Genomic DNA, 17,010 nt, shown 5'->3' on the forward strand with positions numbered 1-17,010 from the left:
CCGGTTTCATCTTGTTTTCAGAGCAATTCCGATTTAAAAAGAACACATGCTCTATTATTTATGTTTTCCTTTTTCTCTGAATGTTTTGTTCTTGTCACTCTTCCATAAAGACCAAATTAGTGAAGTACAGGACTGATAATTGTCGTTTCAGCACCTTCTCTCCCCTGAGATTTGGACTCCACTTCGTGGGTAATTAGTCGGACTAGACTTTATTTCAGAGTATCGCTGTAAAGGGGACATTTATCTTTTTCTTTCCTCTTCACATTCTGTTAAAACACATTCAAAGTTTGAATTTGGGGTGACCGATCTCAGGTTCGAGTCCCGGCCCATGGACCTTCCCCCTCTCTGTAAACCCCACTTCCTGTCAGCTTACTGTCACACTGAAGGCAACTAACGCCACAAAAAAAATTAAAAAATAAAAGTTTGAGGTTGTAATGTGATAAAATGTATAGAAGTGAGTGTTTTTGCAGGGAAATGCATGTGGAGAATATTTACTTCCCCGGTTAATTTCTGCACAGTTCATAAAAAGCCTGCAGAACCCGGCTGAAATCTGTGGGTTCTCCTTTCTTTCAGGCTCAGCAGCACATGGTGGCCGAGCGAAACGGCGCACACCACCGGCGGCAGCAGGCCTACATCGCCCCCAACATCGCCACCCAAGCGCCGTACTCCTTCCATCACAACAGCCCCTCCCACACGGGCAACGTTCACCCACACCTGGCCGCCACACACCTGTCCAGCCAGCCACACCTGTACACCTACACGGCGCCCGCCGCCCTGGGCTCCACCGGCACCGTCGCCCACCTGGTGGCGTCGCAGGGCTCGGCGCGCCACGCGGTCCAGCACGGGAGCTACCCCCCCAGCATCGTCCACCAGGTCCCCGTCAGCGTGAGCCACCGCGTGCTGCCCTCGCCCACCCTGCATCACGGCCAGTACCAGGCCCAGTTCGCCCACCAGGCCTACATCAGCGCCTCGCCCGCCTCCACCGTCTACGCCGGGTACCCCCTGAGCCCCACCAAGGTCAACCAGTATCCTTACCTCTAGGGACGGGCGGGGCTGACGCTGACTGGGTGGGTGGGGGGGGCGCCGCTCCCTTCATCTTCCATCCCACCGACATCCTCTCCTCTCCTCGACCTCAGACATGAACAGAGACAGGGGAACATGCAATCCTCATGAAGCTGTCATGTGTAACTTGAAGAAGGAAAGACTGACACAGAAAGAAAAAAATGTGACTCGGATCCTCTTGGGAAGAGAAAGATGGCGACAGTTTTTCTTCTTTTGATGATTTTTCCCCCAGAAAAGAGCCAGTTTTTTTTTTTCTTGCTTTTATTTGCGTCCTCTTCTCTTCTCTTTGCTTTACTTTTGTGGGGAAAAAAAAGGAGAAAAAAGCGACGTCTCATTAGTTTTACTGGGTTGTTTGAGGACGGCGAACGTTTTCTGATTTATTTCATTTGTTTCCCTTCCTTCTCCCCCCCACCCCTGCCTAATATATTTGGGAAGTGACTCTTGAACAGGGGTTACATTGACTGGAAGTTTGAATTCCCAACAGATTTGGGACAAGGTGAAATACGGAAACCTGCTGCTCTTCAAAGAAAAAAAAAAAAAAAAAAACATACTGATGGCCTTGAACTGTCTTAGTATTTCCAAATCAATCGTGGCGTGGGGAGAAAACGAAGAGAGGAAACTCCACCCGCTCCACCTTCTCCAGCAGAGGAGGGACCTGGAAATCTAACCAACAGGAGACAACAGATCTTTTAGTGTATTTATAGATATTTTTCTTCCTTTGTTTTTCCACCTTTACGATGCTTCAGTTTATCTAAGTGTCTTAGCCGGGCCCCCGTGTATAGAATGTAGCAGTATGCACCTGTTTTTATTCCTTTCTTTCTTTTATTCCCTTGATACCAATAGACTTATTCGTCGTCCTTTCTTTTCCTCAATGTGATTGCACAAAGTGGTTATAATAACATAGGCATGTACAAACGTGATTGTCTGTGTGCGCTACTGTCAGCCATGCGTGTGTCGTTCATCTGCGCAGGATCCTCCTCGGTCTTTAGATGTCGATTGTCGTTTCCCTCGTAGTGCCTTACAGATTTACCGACAGTTTACTCGGCTTGGGTCCCCGAAAGCCGCGAGAGACTACCGCTATACTTAGAGAGACACGTTTCCCTGCTTCGACATCCTAATCAGGGCACTTGTAGCTTTCTTCCAGGTGTAGGCTCAGCCCTCGCTGTTTCTAGCCCATAATGACAGCGTGCCGTAGATGATGAAGATTAACGTCAGAGCAGAAATCACGCTGAGCTTCTTTCTTTTTTCTTTTTTTTTTTTACTGTGTGTGCATGAGATGACTTGCCTGGGGTACTTACCAAAGTCGTAGATAAATTCTTGTTACATTTCACTCTGGAGAGTGATGTAAATATATATGAAGATAAATGTGGAGTGAAGCTGTAGCTGCAAACCGGAAAATGTGGCTTTAGTTTGGCTTTTATTTGTTAAAGCGTGCATCTCGATTAGTGAGCGCAAACGTTGTCGTTTCGTCTTCATGCTTACAGGAGAACGTTTGAGGCACGACGGAGTTCAATGAATTAAGATATGTTCCGCTATTATTTATTTTGCTAATTTAATTTCTAGCTTGTGTTGAAAAGTTATTTAATTCTGATGATTATGGCTCGCAGCTGATGAAAACCCAAAACTCAGTCTTATTATGCTGCAAAATCTGAATATTACGTAAGAGCAATAAAAAACATAGACAGAAATGTTGTGTAATGTCCGAGCAGAAGACTGGAAAGTTCAGTGGAAGGAAAACGCCTTTAAACCAGTTATGTGCAGTGTTAGAAAATAAAATCAGCAACCCTAAATAAACGTTTCACTCGCTAAAATGCAGTGAACCGGGTCCTCTAAATAATTACTGACTATGAAAACCAAAAAATCTGATTCTGTGTTTCTCCCATCTATGGCTGGACGATATGGGGAAAAAAAGCATATCGATAAAATAGAAATCGATATCAATAATTATCAACAAATTCAAAACATCTATTTTAAGTGCAGCCCTGGACGTTTTGTTATTTTTAGATGCAGAACACACAAACACTGAATACAAACTCAACCAACTTTTTACCAAAACTGCAAGTTTTTTAAAAAAGAAAAAAGAACGCATGCTCTCTGAACTCTCTGAAGGGGGCGGAGCTTGGTTGCTGGGTCTGCATTGTGATTGGCTGGGAGGATGTAATGACTAATATTGACCTACATGGCTAGAATGCAAAGGGAAGGAAGTTCTATTGAACTTTTAATTGACCCTTTTTTTTCTATCATCGATATATATTGTTATTGAATTATCGTCCAGCCCTACTCCCATCGTCCTCTGGGACTTCCAAACGATTTCCAAGCCTACTTTTCTCTGAGGAGATTCCGTTTTGACCAGACTTTCTCCTTCCACTCAACCTTTCATCAGTATTCTTGGACACAGCCCTCTGGGGGAGCTTTTAGCTTCTTTAGAAATGACCTTTGAACCTGGAGAACCATCAAGTCGGCAATCTTCCCTACAACTGCGTGGGTTTTCATCAAGCGTAACGCCGCCGTTCAACAGAACGACACAAACAGCTGTTTCTACGTACGTTTCACTTCTTAACTTAATCGCTGAAGTGAGTGAACCTCGGGTGCTGATTTATTGAGATGTGCCTGCGTTTTCCGGGGGTTGAGAGCTGGTCTGAGAGAAGGGCCTGACAGAAAGTGATTGTTGCCGTGAGGGTGATTCTGTGGGACTGGAGATATTGCTCGGCTGCAGCGACAGAGACAGAGTGCAGAGGGATGTTGGACGGAGATACCGTGTGAGGGGCTGGTTGAAAGCGCAGGGTCAGCTTAGGAACGGGGGAAGCCCTCCATCTTAAAAAGGGAATAAAATGATTGCAAGTTGGCAATGAGCAGGTTGATCGTTACACTGGAGGAAACGGGACAAGCGTACACCTGGAAGGGAGGTTTTTCATCACCACTGTCCATTTGTCTTCTGATCCAGGTACACCGTAGACATGGCCGCGCCGACCGCACGGCGATACCTGAACACCTAGAGAAAAGAATAGGGCTGCCGCTTTGTGTGTTTGCTGCTTGAATTCATTTTCCTCGTAGCCAATAGGACAAATAATCCCGTCCCTGTTCGTTTGTGCTGTTGGACAGGGGCACATCAGAACTGCTGGTCTGTTTAGTGAAAGCCTTCTCCCCCTCCTCCTTGGTATGCCATAGTACTTGCATTTGAAGTGTTGTTTTTTTTTTCTTCCTGTTTTTAACTTATCTTAGTTTGTTTTTTGTTTTTGGTTTTTTTTGAGACGGCGTAGTACATGTGTTCATTTTTTAGAGATTGTTGCAATAATTCTTGTGGCCGTTTTATCAAACTGCGTGTGCGTGTGTGTGTGTATTTTATTACATGTGGAGCTTATTTGGATTTTTGTAACCTGATGTACAGTAATATTTAGTATTCAGTGAAGGTGGGTGCACCTGTGTAAAGTGTTGCAACACTGCTGAGGATAGAAGGAGGGTGAGCTGACGATAATCCACCGGGGCCCTGGTAGAAACAGGCTTTTTAGATACACGGGTGCGGGTCCGTGATCCGGCGGCGCTTCTCCCCGGCCCCCGCGGAGTTGTCTGTCATCCCGGTACTTTCCGCTCCCTGGTTGCTCCAGCATGCACGCCTCGGGTCCAGGCACTTGAAGATGTGATTGCATAGTATGTTGCCCGGTTACATCGTTAGTCTCTGTTTTCCTTGTTTTCTGCTTTTCGTCTCCGTAACTTCCTCCGGGTCGTTCAGGCCTGAGCACACACACGCGCGCGTCGTCCGGAGGATTTCTGAATCAAACTACTGAAACATTCCACTGTTCTGAGGGAAAATGTCACGTTACCAACTGCTGTCCACGCCCATCAGCATGGAGACAGACTGCTGCTCGTCCCACCAAAGACTTCAACAAGCTCCACCGTGCACAGCACAGAACAAGCAATCCTCCTCGTCGTTGCCAGAATGGCCAGGCAATAACTTCTGGTTTAATATTAAAATGCTCCGTATGTGCTTTTCGGGAAGAGTTGCTTTCACACTGTGAAATGCATGTGTGCGAGCGTTTTAACATGCATACAGCACAGGCGTTTCTTTGTGGACTTTCAGCTACAGTGCTGTGATAAAGCCCCTCCCCCTTGTAGATATCTTCCTTTTTTCACTTAAATCTTTCAAATTATAAGCAAAGTATTTTTATTTATCAGGCAAAGATAACCTGAGTGAACTAGAAGAGTGGTTTTCAATTGAGGATTTAATTTATTAAAGGGGAAAAAAGCTGGCCCAACCCGACCTGGTCCTGTGTTAAAACTATAGTTTGACTGTAATCAACCGCATTTTGGTTCAGTTTCACGAGCCACCAAAGGGCTAATTATTGCTGGACAATAATAGAATAGGTGAAAATATCTCAAAAAGCACCAGATCTCAAGCAACTCAAGCACAGATGAGGTCAGTCAGGAAATGGTTACCAAGACGTTACTTTGGGACTCCAGAGATCCACGGAGAGAGCTGCTATCCACAGATGGAGCAAGCAGGGAACCTTCCCAGGAGAGGTCGACCAAGAGTGCATCGGTCACTCTTACAGAAAACCACGAAAGAACATCTAAAAGATAATCAGCCCTCACATAAGGTCGATTTAAAAATAAGACAGAGAGGCGGGGCAAAAATGGCCTCCGTGGGAGTTCCGAGGTCAGAACCACTGCTGACTGAAAAAGAAAACAAAAAGGCCCGTCTCATAGTTACCAAAAACATCTTAAAAATCCACAAAACCGTCCTGGTGATAACGTAGCAGCATTTCAGAAAAAAACATCCTAGTGTGATGATCTGGGCTGCAGGACTTGGACCGCTTGCATAAATGGACAGAACCTTGAATTCTTCCCTCTTGCAGAAAAGCACGACATTAAGCCCAATTCAACTCGATTTATGGAGCGGCACAAGGATCCAAAGCACACCAGCAAGTCCACCGCTGGACTCCGGGGAATCCGGACTTAAATCTAATGCAGATGCCGAGCCATGACCTTAAACCGGCCCTTTATTCTCAGAAACCCTCCAATCTGGTTGAATTAAAACAATTCTGCAAATCAGAGTGGGCCAGACTTCCTCCTCAGCGACAAAGCAGAATCATTTGCCAGTTTTTCTAAATGCTCGATGACGGCCGTTGCTGCCAAGAGAGGCTGAACCAGCTGTTATCTCACAGGGCCAGGGTCGTTTGGATAGCCTTTCCCCTTAATAAATAATTCAGATCATTTGAAAAACTTCCGTTTGTATTTACTCTGGTTATCTTTGTGTGGTATTAAAATACTTTTGATGTTCTGAAATCAAAAGGAAAGGGGGTTTCTATACTTTTTCACAGTGTTGTATCAAAATAGCTTTTTTTCCTGTTCTTACTTTGAGCTCTTCCTCCCTTTTCGGCCTCATTTAAATGAAATCCAGATGCAAATGATCATACGTGTTCTCTCCTGATTGTTGTTTTCTCTTTTTGATGTGTTAGCTTTATTATTGTTGTAGGAAAATAAAATTTGTGTTTAACGGAGAAAAAAAAGAAGAAGAAAAGGCTTCTGAACAGGCCTGTAAAAAAAAAACGTAATAATCCAAAATGTACGAAACATACCTTTAAAGTTCATGGTCACCTGCACAAAACGAATGTAATATTATGTGACCCTACCACGTCTGTCATGGCTTTAGATCTCTGGCTGAAGGTGATCGTTTTGTTAATTTGTGCACATTTTGTGACCCATGCATGGCGCAATAACAATATATCTGATCTCCAGCAAAACCCCATAAGAGGCTGATCATTTAATATTACCTATTATCATAATTAGGGGATAGCGATGGTCTTAATTGTCCAAAAGGAAACAACATGTGCAACACTGTGTGAGTTAATATGATTTGTATGATACCTTTGTCTGTGTTTCTCTTAGACATAGCCCACATTTTGAGTGTGGTTGAAAAGCAAACGAGGGGGATCGGAAATGTGGGCATCATCATAGATCGAGTGACCTTACAATTACCAAAATGTGCTTAAGTAGCGTTTGAAAATGTTCGGTGTTGCTGAAGCGTGTACAGCCTTCCCAGCTAGCAAGTTTAATGTTAACTACTGCCTTCCAAATAACCAACAATACCTCCAAAGCTTTAAAAGGTGACATTTAAATTAGTGAAAACGAAACAAGGCAACATGTCCATCTCTCCCTGTCGCTCTCCTGAAAAGCGCTCAAACTTCCAGTCGTGCTCGTGGCGTCGCCGTGCAAAGCCCTCATCGCTTCAGAAACGCCGGCGAACATTCCTGAGAGACTTTCAGCCAACCTGCAACAGAAATACGCAGCTGGCTGGAGCTGCAGCTGCTTCCCAAAGGTCAGAGGAGATAAAGACAGGCGTTTAGGTAGATGCGTTAGGAAGACACTGAGAAATCCATAATGTAGTTACACAAACATTCTCGAAGCCCTTTTGAAAACACGTTTTTTTGTTTTGTTTCTTATTTTTTTTAACCTTTCATTATTAGGATCTATTCCTTTCGCTGGTTATTCCTCGGGGGAATTCAGGGTTGGGTGGTCATGGTTTGATGCCTTCGATGTCTGCTGGTGTTATGCTGTTTGTATCAGAAAAAAAACCTTTTTCAACACCTCCACTTATAAATGTTCTGTATAAAACCTGCTAAGGGTCCACAGTGCTTATTGGAGTAAGTTAGGTCCTGATTTTATAACAGCACAGTTTTACACACCATCTGTTTCCATATGTCTTTGTTGTTTTTAATGAGAAAACATGGGATCTGACTGTGGAAGAGTTGAATTTAAAAAGCTTTTCTTTTATTTATCCATGCGGAGAAATATTCACCTGCATGCATCAGAAATATAAGATAAGAACAATTTTACTTCTGTTTTTGGCCGACGCAGATTCCAGTTATCATTAAAGTCCAATTATGTGTCATGGTGATTATTTACACAATAAAAAGACAAAACTATACGTTGCACGTTCTTTGATACCAGGAGTGATGATTGGATTACAACAGAAAATTAAAGAATTACAAAGTTATTCTCATCTATGCGTCAAACCTTATGTTAACATTTAACTGTTTGTTTTTTTTTTCTCTAAAAGGGTTCATTAAAGTAGCTGAAATGATGTGAGTTCTTGTTTTTCATCCATTTAAGAGTTTATTTTCTGTATTTGACCTGCAGATTATCATTCATGGCCGATGAAGGAGAAAGGAATCGGCCTTTTTCGTTCTCTGGCTGGTTGATTGGTGCATTTCTGCCAGAGTCTGGAGTCATTTAAAGGAGCTCCTGTAAGAGCGCATCAAACCCTGACCCCCCCATTTTTGCGTCTATTGCTGTATGGTTTCTCAATGTTGTGATATTTAATTCTTTGTCAATGAAGCTAATGTGTGCTGCAGTATTTCCTAGTATTCATCTCTGTTAATGGGGTCTTTTCTCAATTAGTTTTGTTTATCGGGGAGTGACGTCTCATTATTTCAATTTGTTATTGTAGCGTTTTATGTATACCCTGTTCCTTAGCCTAATATTATCAAGTATGTTACGAGAATGGATATTTTACTGGCTTTATAGAATGTTTTAAAATAAATATAATATTGACAATAAGAAAAAAAAAGGATTATTTAAACCTCCTAACACGTTGAGTACATGCTACTAAGCGCTTGTGTTTTTCCATTAGGATATTGTGTGCTTCTCTTAATCATTTTCGTTGTAGAAAAATTGAGTGAATTTATATTAGGCTTTGAAAAACTAATGACACAATTGTAAATTTTGCAGGAGGGTTTTATTAGACAAAAAGCTTCATCAGATAGAAGAGAATAGTTATTTTAATTGTCCTCCTTACTAACTTTAGGACGAGAAGGGGCTCGCGTTGTGGTGAACTATGTTCTAGCTTGTTATTCACTGTTACTTTTGATCATTTTTTCGGTCTCAGAGGTGAATCGAGTTAATAATGAGAATTTGTAAGCTCACATATGCATATTGTATATGTGTAGAAATGTAATCACACTTTGTCTTGGATTTACATTAAACTGTTAAGTCACGGCAGCAGTCTCCTTTCTTTGCCATGGTGGGTGTATGTGGAAGGGGGGGGGGGGTATAAAAGCATGCACCTCTTTAATGTTAGAAATATGCATTGTAATAAAACTGCATGATAGCTTTGATACAAAGATAATAAACTTACACAGCTTGTATTAAGGCAAATTAATTTGTACGTGAGGGACGTGATTGGTTAAAAGCTCAGGTTTATGCAGAGTCCTTAGTTTTCCACAAACTATCCCATTTTAGCTTCATCATCATTTAATAAACATTAACATGATGAAATCTGTGGTGTTGTACATTTGTGAAATGATCATAATAGTCATAATTTTAGTACCTAGTAAAATTTAGATCATTCACGTTTGGCCAGATCATCAGTGCAGCTCTACAGTGTCAAAAATATTTATGTTTTATATTTTACACCCACCGAAAACCATCAAGCAAGATGAAGATACGTTGGACTACTTTAAGATGTAACTGCTTTTTTTGTCTCTCCAGGTAAATAGAATAGAGTAAAAAAGGTTAAATTAGTGCAACAAAAACTTTTTATAAAATAAAATGATATAACTACAAATACTTTGCCTACTTCTTAGTTATATACACACCTTTCTAGTGTTGCTGACATCATGATTAGAGCCTGCAAACCTGTGGGGGCAGCGCTGTGATCTGGGGTTGATGCATTTGGTCAAGTCTGGGTTCGGCTGCGTTATTCAGATAAGATAAGATAAACTTTATTGATCTCACAGTGGAGAAATTCACGTGTCACATCGGCTCAATAATCAAAAGAAGGTGCCAAAAGGAGGAAAAGGTGCACTATATATACAGTGTGTCCACTTATATACAGTGGATCAAGAAAAAAAAGAAAAAAATAAAGCAGAGATTTAGGATTACTTATGTACATTTAAGGTGACTTATATACTTATGGATTGACGTTGTACATTAAAGTGATACCAGGTAAAGAACAACAGTGAGGTAGTGAGAAAACTATAACAGCCGAAGTCTCTTATTTATCAGGATTATTGCACAGGGTATTAAATCCATCAGTGAATTTCATTTTTCCAGGTGTTAGAATATAATAGAATAGAATATTTGTCTGATGGTGCTGGTATATTCCAAGATGACAATGTATATATACATTATATCAGGCCCAAGGCGATGTGTTGGAGAAGAATTGGGTCAGCAGGTCTACTCTCCCAACACCTCTCTGAGTCGAGACATGGGTGAAAATTTCATGCTACAGAGAAGAGTTTCTGTAATCAAAGCTAAAGGTAGTTCAATGAAACATTAAAGTGTGACTTTCTTGATGGGTTGTGGATGATGTTGCAGATTCTTTTCCCCTTGGGCTGACTGATACATTTGTACAAGACCACATGGCTTTAGTTTAATGACGCAAAAGGGAGAAGATCCTTCTGACATAGAGAATTATTTCTGGTTAATCAAGTTCACTGGAATTAACGACAGACATGACCTCAAAAAGATTGGATGCTGAAATCATATCAAAACATATTTTGACAAAATGTTTGTGTTTTTCTTTATTTTCCATTTTAACATATGACACACCTTACATTGAACATCTGTTCCCTTTTCCCAACCATAGTCCCCCTCTCAAACCCTCCCTCAGTTCCCTTATATATATATATATATATATATATATATATATATATATATATATATATGTATATACACACACATATATGTCTAGTGTCCATGCAAACATTTAATTGTAGACACCTATACATATTACTACACACACAGATAAAATAAAATGAGATAGGATAGGATAAGATAAAATAAAAAACGGGGGGTGTGATTCCTTAATTCTCCATGTCTGCTGTAGTCCAAAATTTGATAAAAATTACTCAATACTTTTTGCATTTGTCGGGTCCTTGTTTAGTTCATGCATTTTCTTTACATGAGCATGTGAATAAAATGCATGGACAGGTACAGGAACTGAAATGTTTTATTAAAGTCAAATATTTTCCATGTCACTAAAACATTGCCTTTTATTGAGGACCGTGCAGAGGTCGAAGCCCAGACTGCAACACCGGTAGGACGTCTTTACGACCACTAGGTGTCAGTGTGCACCAAAACACTTGCAACAAATCAGGATGACGTGATACGGTTACGTTAATTATCCCCGTTTCACAGAAAACAAAGCCCCGGCATGCACCGGTTCTGCAAGCTTTTAAAGGCGATCCTTTCTTGTCTTGTTGGATCAAACTGTTACATTGAGCGGCTTTTTACTCAGTTTAACGAAGTAAGCTGCAAAACAAACGATCCTTTTTTGATTTTTCTCATACGTTTTGTGACTATGTTGGGCTTTAATAGAGATAAAAAAAAATGTAATTGAACGAAAAGAAAAGTTAATCATCATGCTAATCATGCAGGAGTTTAAAGTAGGTTGCAATAGTAAATACACAGATGCATTAAAAACGCGATGACATGTTTAAAGTCTCACAAGGAGGGTAATCCTATTTAGCAGATAAAATAGCTGACACCAGTATCTCCTCTCAGAGATGTTAAAGTGCATCATTGCGTATAGTAAGGTTGCCGTGGAAGCCGCAGACGCCAGTACGGGAGGACCAACCTAGTGTAAAAAGCCACACGTGACAGATGTGAGCGACAGCCAATCAGAAGGGAGCTGGACAACCAAGGGACTAATCAGAGCTCTCGGGGGGCGGGGTTTAGCCAATCAGGACGGGAGAGGGTGACTGGTAAACTGGACTGGATCACATCACAAGGAGCTACCAGGTCTGGAGCCGCCCGCATGCTTCCCCCCCAAAAAAATAACTTCAAAACAAGCAGTGTTCAGATAAAAGGGTTAAAGTTAAAGATTTCATTCTTCTGAAGGACATTTTCTCTCCACCTTCACATGAAGTGCCCGGGTCGGAGCTGGCTTTTTCTGGGTAAGTGTATGTGCGCAGCTATGAGCTGGCTGAGAGGACGGGAGGACGGTGGGGGGAACCAGCGTTTCATCCGGAGATCTGGGGCTAGATGTGACAATATCAGCACAGTGTGCGTGCTAAGCAGCGGCCAGGCTTCCACAGGGACATGCATGGAGGAGGTGTTAGCTGTGTGCGGCTTCATGGAGCCCAGAGTAACGGGACGGGAGACAGAGAGCAGCTAGCCGCTCAGACTGGAGGTCTGTCCCGCTGCAGCCCTGCTGGAGGGCTGGCAGGAGCCTGGAGGACAAACCCATCCAAAAAAATCCAATATTTAGTTTTATTTCATCTATTCAGTGGGGGTTGTAAGAAATTTATATTAAATACTCTGTTTCTGGGATGCTCCAGTTATTCCTGTGTTCTACATATGACTCCTCAAAATGGGAAAGACAGTAGAACAGAGTTTTCAAGAGAAGGAGATCTGTGTTAAATCAGAAAATGACTCCACGAAGAGAGCGATCTCACCTAGAGTTGCCAGTACTGCCGTGGGAAGATTAATAAGTTAAAAAAGGTCTGATATTTAATTCACCGCCATGCACAGTAAGATAGATAGATAGATAGATAGATAGATAGATAGATAGATAGATAGATAGATAGATAGATAGATAGATAGATAGATAGATAGATGTATTGGACATTGCACCCTAAACGATGCTGCTTCAACAATTAAATACACTAAAAACAATAAATATCATCTGAATAAAATACAGTTTTTGTTGGTTAGGAACCAGAACTTTCTCCCTGCAGGGTTCCTTGGCCATCAGGACGCTGGTTGTTCTCTAATGTTCTCTTCAGAACCTCTGAGACCAGAAATAGAACAGCTGCATTCATCTGATTCAGTGACACACATGTGGACTCTGCTTATGGGACAATTAATCGCATTTGCAATATAATCGCAATTTTAATAAACACAATTTCCAAATCACAGATTTATGCGATTTTGGGTGTAACAGTTAATGGATCAGATGTCCTTTTGGTGTTTGTAAAATGTTTAAAGTGGGTTTGCTCCACATGGAAGGGAAGAAAGCTGCAGCAGAGAGATAATCTAATTTTATTATTTGTTTTAGAGTTTATATAATGATACGTTTTACCAGAAACCTTCAGGAATCTCAACACAGCATTAAGTTCTGATCAAACTGTTTAATATATAGACATGTTTTTTGGTTGCACTTTACGTTCAACAAAGATTGACGTCCAACTCAATCAAAAACTGTTCTCTTGAATAATAATATTCAGATTAATAAAAACAGTTAAAGGTCTTGTTTTAAATAGTTATAGTTTACAATCATCTTTATCTACAGAGCATTTTTGTTGCTTATGGTTAATGCAGAGAAAAGTAAAAACTAAATCACAATTATGGTTGAAATTTAGATTTTTTGGCATAATTGCACAGCCTTGATTATGAATGAGGTGACCTGGAGGGAATTGGTCAATCTGGGTTTTATTTAGAGGTATCACTGTAAAGAGGGCCGAATCCATATGTCCACCACTTTTATAGATGTACACTTTTTGTAATTTTCCTTCACATTTTCTTTCCGCTTCATAATAATTTCCTGCTTTGTGTTGATCTCTCACAAAAAATACCAGTAAACAAAAAAAAAAAACGCTGAAATTATTCGTTTTAATGTATTGTTTATCGTTTTTTTTACTGAAAAGTAAATGTTAAGATTGAAGTGTTGCGTGTCCTTTGTCCTCCTGCAGCGTTTGTCCACCGGCGGAGCATGCTAACGACAGATCAGTCATAAAGCAACCCAGGCCGTGGTTGACTCTCGGTTAAAACGATGGATTTTCACTTCTTAAGTGGATGAAATGCCTTGAAACTCCAACCCCGCCGCACCATGGCAGGTTTAGTCTCCGCTGTGGGTTTGGCGGTGATGCTGAAGGCTCCGATGCATGACTACGCAGTGTTTCTGAGGATAGCAGCGCTGGTAACCGTGATCTCGTCTGGCTCGCCTCTTGCAGGTAAGAGAACACCTTTCTCTGACTCCCAACAACATGATCCACCAACTGAAACTTTGTGTTATGCGAGTGGTCTAGATTCCCATCTTGTGACGCATGCTGTTACGTTTGAAAAGGGAAAAAAAGTCGTAAACAGATAAAACAATTAGTGATAAAACAACAGCAACCATCCTGACACATTATTTTATTGAATGTTTCAGGATCTGCTTTTCATTTAACAACTAGAATTTTTCTACTTTTTATATGGCACTCCTGGCTTTTTAACATAAGTATGTTGGGGAGTTCTGGATTCACGGTACGTCCCACTGAAAGACAATTAACGCACTCGGCTCTTTTCAGACACATTTACATGGCTTGAATGTTTGCTTTTCATGACAGATTCAACCCAAATGTAATTAGGATTTTTATCTTGATGGACTTCTGTTCTGGTTTTATTCTTCTGGCCCGGCAATATGTGACACGCTTACTCACATCCAGGAGATGCTTTGCACAAATGCGGCCTTGTTTGTGGACCACAGGTCACCTGCACTGGGATAGTTCAATCTAGCCAGCAGCCTTTGCATCTTGAATCCAGAGACCAGAACCAGGCATCCCTGATCCAGGGATGCCTGGTTCTGGGATGTTCAGCTTTCAGACTCAAGAGTTAAACAAATATCTGCTAGTTGGAGACAGAGCGAAGGTCTAAATCAGCTTGATAGATGTTTTCTCTGGGCTTAGATCTATTGATGCTGACCTTATCCAATCAATACCACCACCCCCACCGCAACACATTCTGCGTTTAGCAGTAAAAGCCCACGGTTTTACAGCTTTTTGAAGGATTATCAAGTAAAATGTCAAGAATTTTGGAATTAGTGAATCAAAAAGTCCTGCTTAAATGATAATACAGCCGTTGATGTGAACTAGCCGCAGTTTTCTGATTGCTGCAGTTAATCCAATGTGTTTATCATATTTTGTCATCTGTGGACCAAAAGTAAAATTTAACAGTTACTTAAGCAGAGCCGCACGGTATTAAAAAATCTTATGATGGTGATGATACTGGTAAATCATGCAGTAACAGTATCGGCTGCAATATTTTCTTCTTTCCTGTCTTTCTCATCTGTACATTAGCATGAAAAAAGCCAGTTCATAACACTAGGAATGTAATAGCGAACAATTGTTTTCACTTCTTTGTGATATGAATATGGTACACACTGAAATTGAGATGATGATATATTCACCACATCTTGTCCAGCCTTTAATTTTAACTTGATTATAGGGTTTCTAATATGTGTGCCTTCTAATTCCCAGTTTTAGTTTTAATGTTCCAGCGTGTAAGATTTACACCCATCTAGTGGTGCGCTAAATGAATTACCAGCGACCTCGTCGTTAAGCGCGTAATAACTACTACAGAAGCCGTGGAGTGTCATAAATGTGACAATGTCAACATTTCCTCCATGTATTTGGTACCAAGCTACTGCTAATAGCTAATAGCTACGGCCAAAATAAACTTCTCTGTTATATTGAATTAACTTACCTGTCCATTTTGAATCCCAGCTCCCTCATGAATTATCTCCACCTGTTAATAATAGCTGTGCTGATATAGCCTCTAATTTTTTCATGTTTATCACTTCTTTTTCTTTCCTTGGTTACTTCTTCTTCCCTCTCGCTGGGCCGAGAATAGATGGTCCTCCATTTCAATAGAAAATGATAAATAGAATGATCTACGGTCGTCTTTGCTTGTTTTATATTACTCCTTCAATAACAGCACGTCTTCATATGGGAGATGGATGGGGAAAATGCATATGGCTGACAAGTTTGGCCCCTTTTGGCTACTGTAATCAAAAATGACGACGCAACATGACATGTTCCATTGGGTGCACCGACACCTATGTATTTATAAACTGCTCATTCCAAGCTATGAGAACTCTTTTATTTTTGATGCAATTCTTATTAGACTTGTATTTATAAAAGCAATACTTGATTTTTGCTAATAAAAAGACAAATTAGTTGCAAATTTTCCTAGGGCTGGGCAATATGGCCCAACCCTAGGACATCCTTTTGGTTTCACAAAAAGAAATAAAAAAAAAAAAAAAAAAATTCTAAAAACTTGTTTTTTTGTCAAGCATTTCGTCTGGGAGTTAACCTGAATTCAAAGTGCAACTAAATACAAGCTTGTAAAACAAGATGGCCGCCTTGCTGTTGTATGCAATGAAAAAATATAACAAAATGTTTTTGCTGCTAGTGGTTTTACACAAAGAGCTAAGAACAGGCTTCACTCCAATTGTGTAACTTCAAACTAACTTAAAAAAAATTATGAATAAATGAAACTGCCTCATCTTATGGTAAAAAAGTTTCCTCTTTACAATATATATTTTCCTGAACATATATTCCGCATCGTATACTTATCTTTTTCATGGAAGCCCATTGGGTCCATTGGCAAAATAGAATCCAGATTTTCCAAAAATGTAATCTTTATATATTGTAAATTAAATAAAAGATTTTTCATCGCCCAGCCCTACTCCGTCCCTTTAAACACATTTGCCCAAATACTCACAGGAATTCTTTGATAGTAATTTATGTTCCTGTCATATTAACCTTTAAGTTGTTGTTTTTTTTACAGTAACAATTGCTCATATATTTACTGTAGCCTTTGACTCCTTTCGGTCCAGAAGAGCAGCAGCTTTACTCCCCGTCCCCTCAGGGTGACCCTGTCTCTCTCTGGAGGGCCCGGCCGCCCTACAATGGAAGCTCATTTTATCCGTTTGTCTCCTGGATCTCGTCATGGTCCAAATCTCATGACCCAAATTGAAAGTCAGAACAAAGACAGACGGGTAAATGGAGAGCTTTTGCTTTTTGGTTCAGCTCCTTCTTTACCACAACAGACAGGACCAGTGCCCCGTTTACTGCAGGCGAGGTATATCTACCTATCCTCAGCTTCATCCTACCATAACTAGGAATATTTTGAACCTATTTTCAGCTGAGAACTATGGGCTCAGACTTTGAGGAGCCGATTCTCATCCCGCTGCTCAGCACTGGGCTGTGAACCCCTCCAGAGCATGCTGAAGGTTTTTATCCCGTA

The 17,010-nt window shown here is 40.9% G+C and overlaps 2 protein-coding genes across 4 annotated transcripts in view; both read left to right on the forward strand.

Moving 5' to 3' along the window:
• The window catches only part of hipk2 (homeodomain interacting protein kinase 2), a 102,448-nt gene extending 99,492 nt beyond the window's left edge, over positions 1 to 2,956 (forward strand). For all 3 annotated transcript variants that reach the window (XM_012862955.3, XM_021316667.2, XM_036126643.1), the window contains exon 15: positions 574 to 2,956. In XM_012862955.3, coding sequence (XP_012718409.2) covers positions 574 to 1,041 — 468 coding nt within the window. In that variant the 3' untranslated portion in view covers positions 1,042 to 2,956. The remainder of the gene's footprint in view (positions 1 to 573) is intronic.
• An 8,796-nt stretch (positions 2,957 to 11,752) lies between these two features.
• si:ch211-1e14.1 (UPF0606 protein KIAA1549) overlaps positions 11,753 to 17,010 on the forward strand; it is a 61,246-nt gene continuing 55,988 nt past the window's right edge. Inside the window, exons 1-2 of the mRNA XM_036126659.1 lie at positions 11,753 to 11,957; positions 13,695 to 13,955. Coding sequence (XP_035982552.1) covers positions 13,832 to 13,955 — 124 coding nt within the window. The 5' untranslated portion in view covers positions 11,753 to 11,957; positions 13,695 to 13,831. The remainder of the gene's footprint in view (positions 11,958 to 13,694; positions 13,956 to 17,010) is intronic.

This window comes from Fundulus heteroclitus, chromosome 2 (genome assembly GCF_011125445.2).
Source record: "Fundulus heteroclitus isolate FHET01 chromosome 2, MU-UCD_Fhet_4.1, whole genome shotgun sequence".
In the NCBI taxonomy this organism is placed as follows: Eukaryota; Metazoa; Chordata; class Actinopteri; order Cyprinodontiformes; family Fundulidae; genus Fundulus; species Fundulus heteroclitus.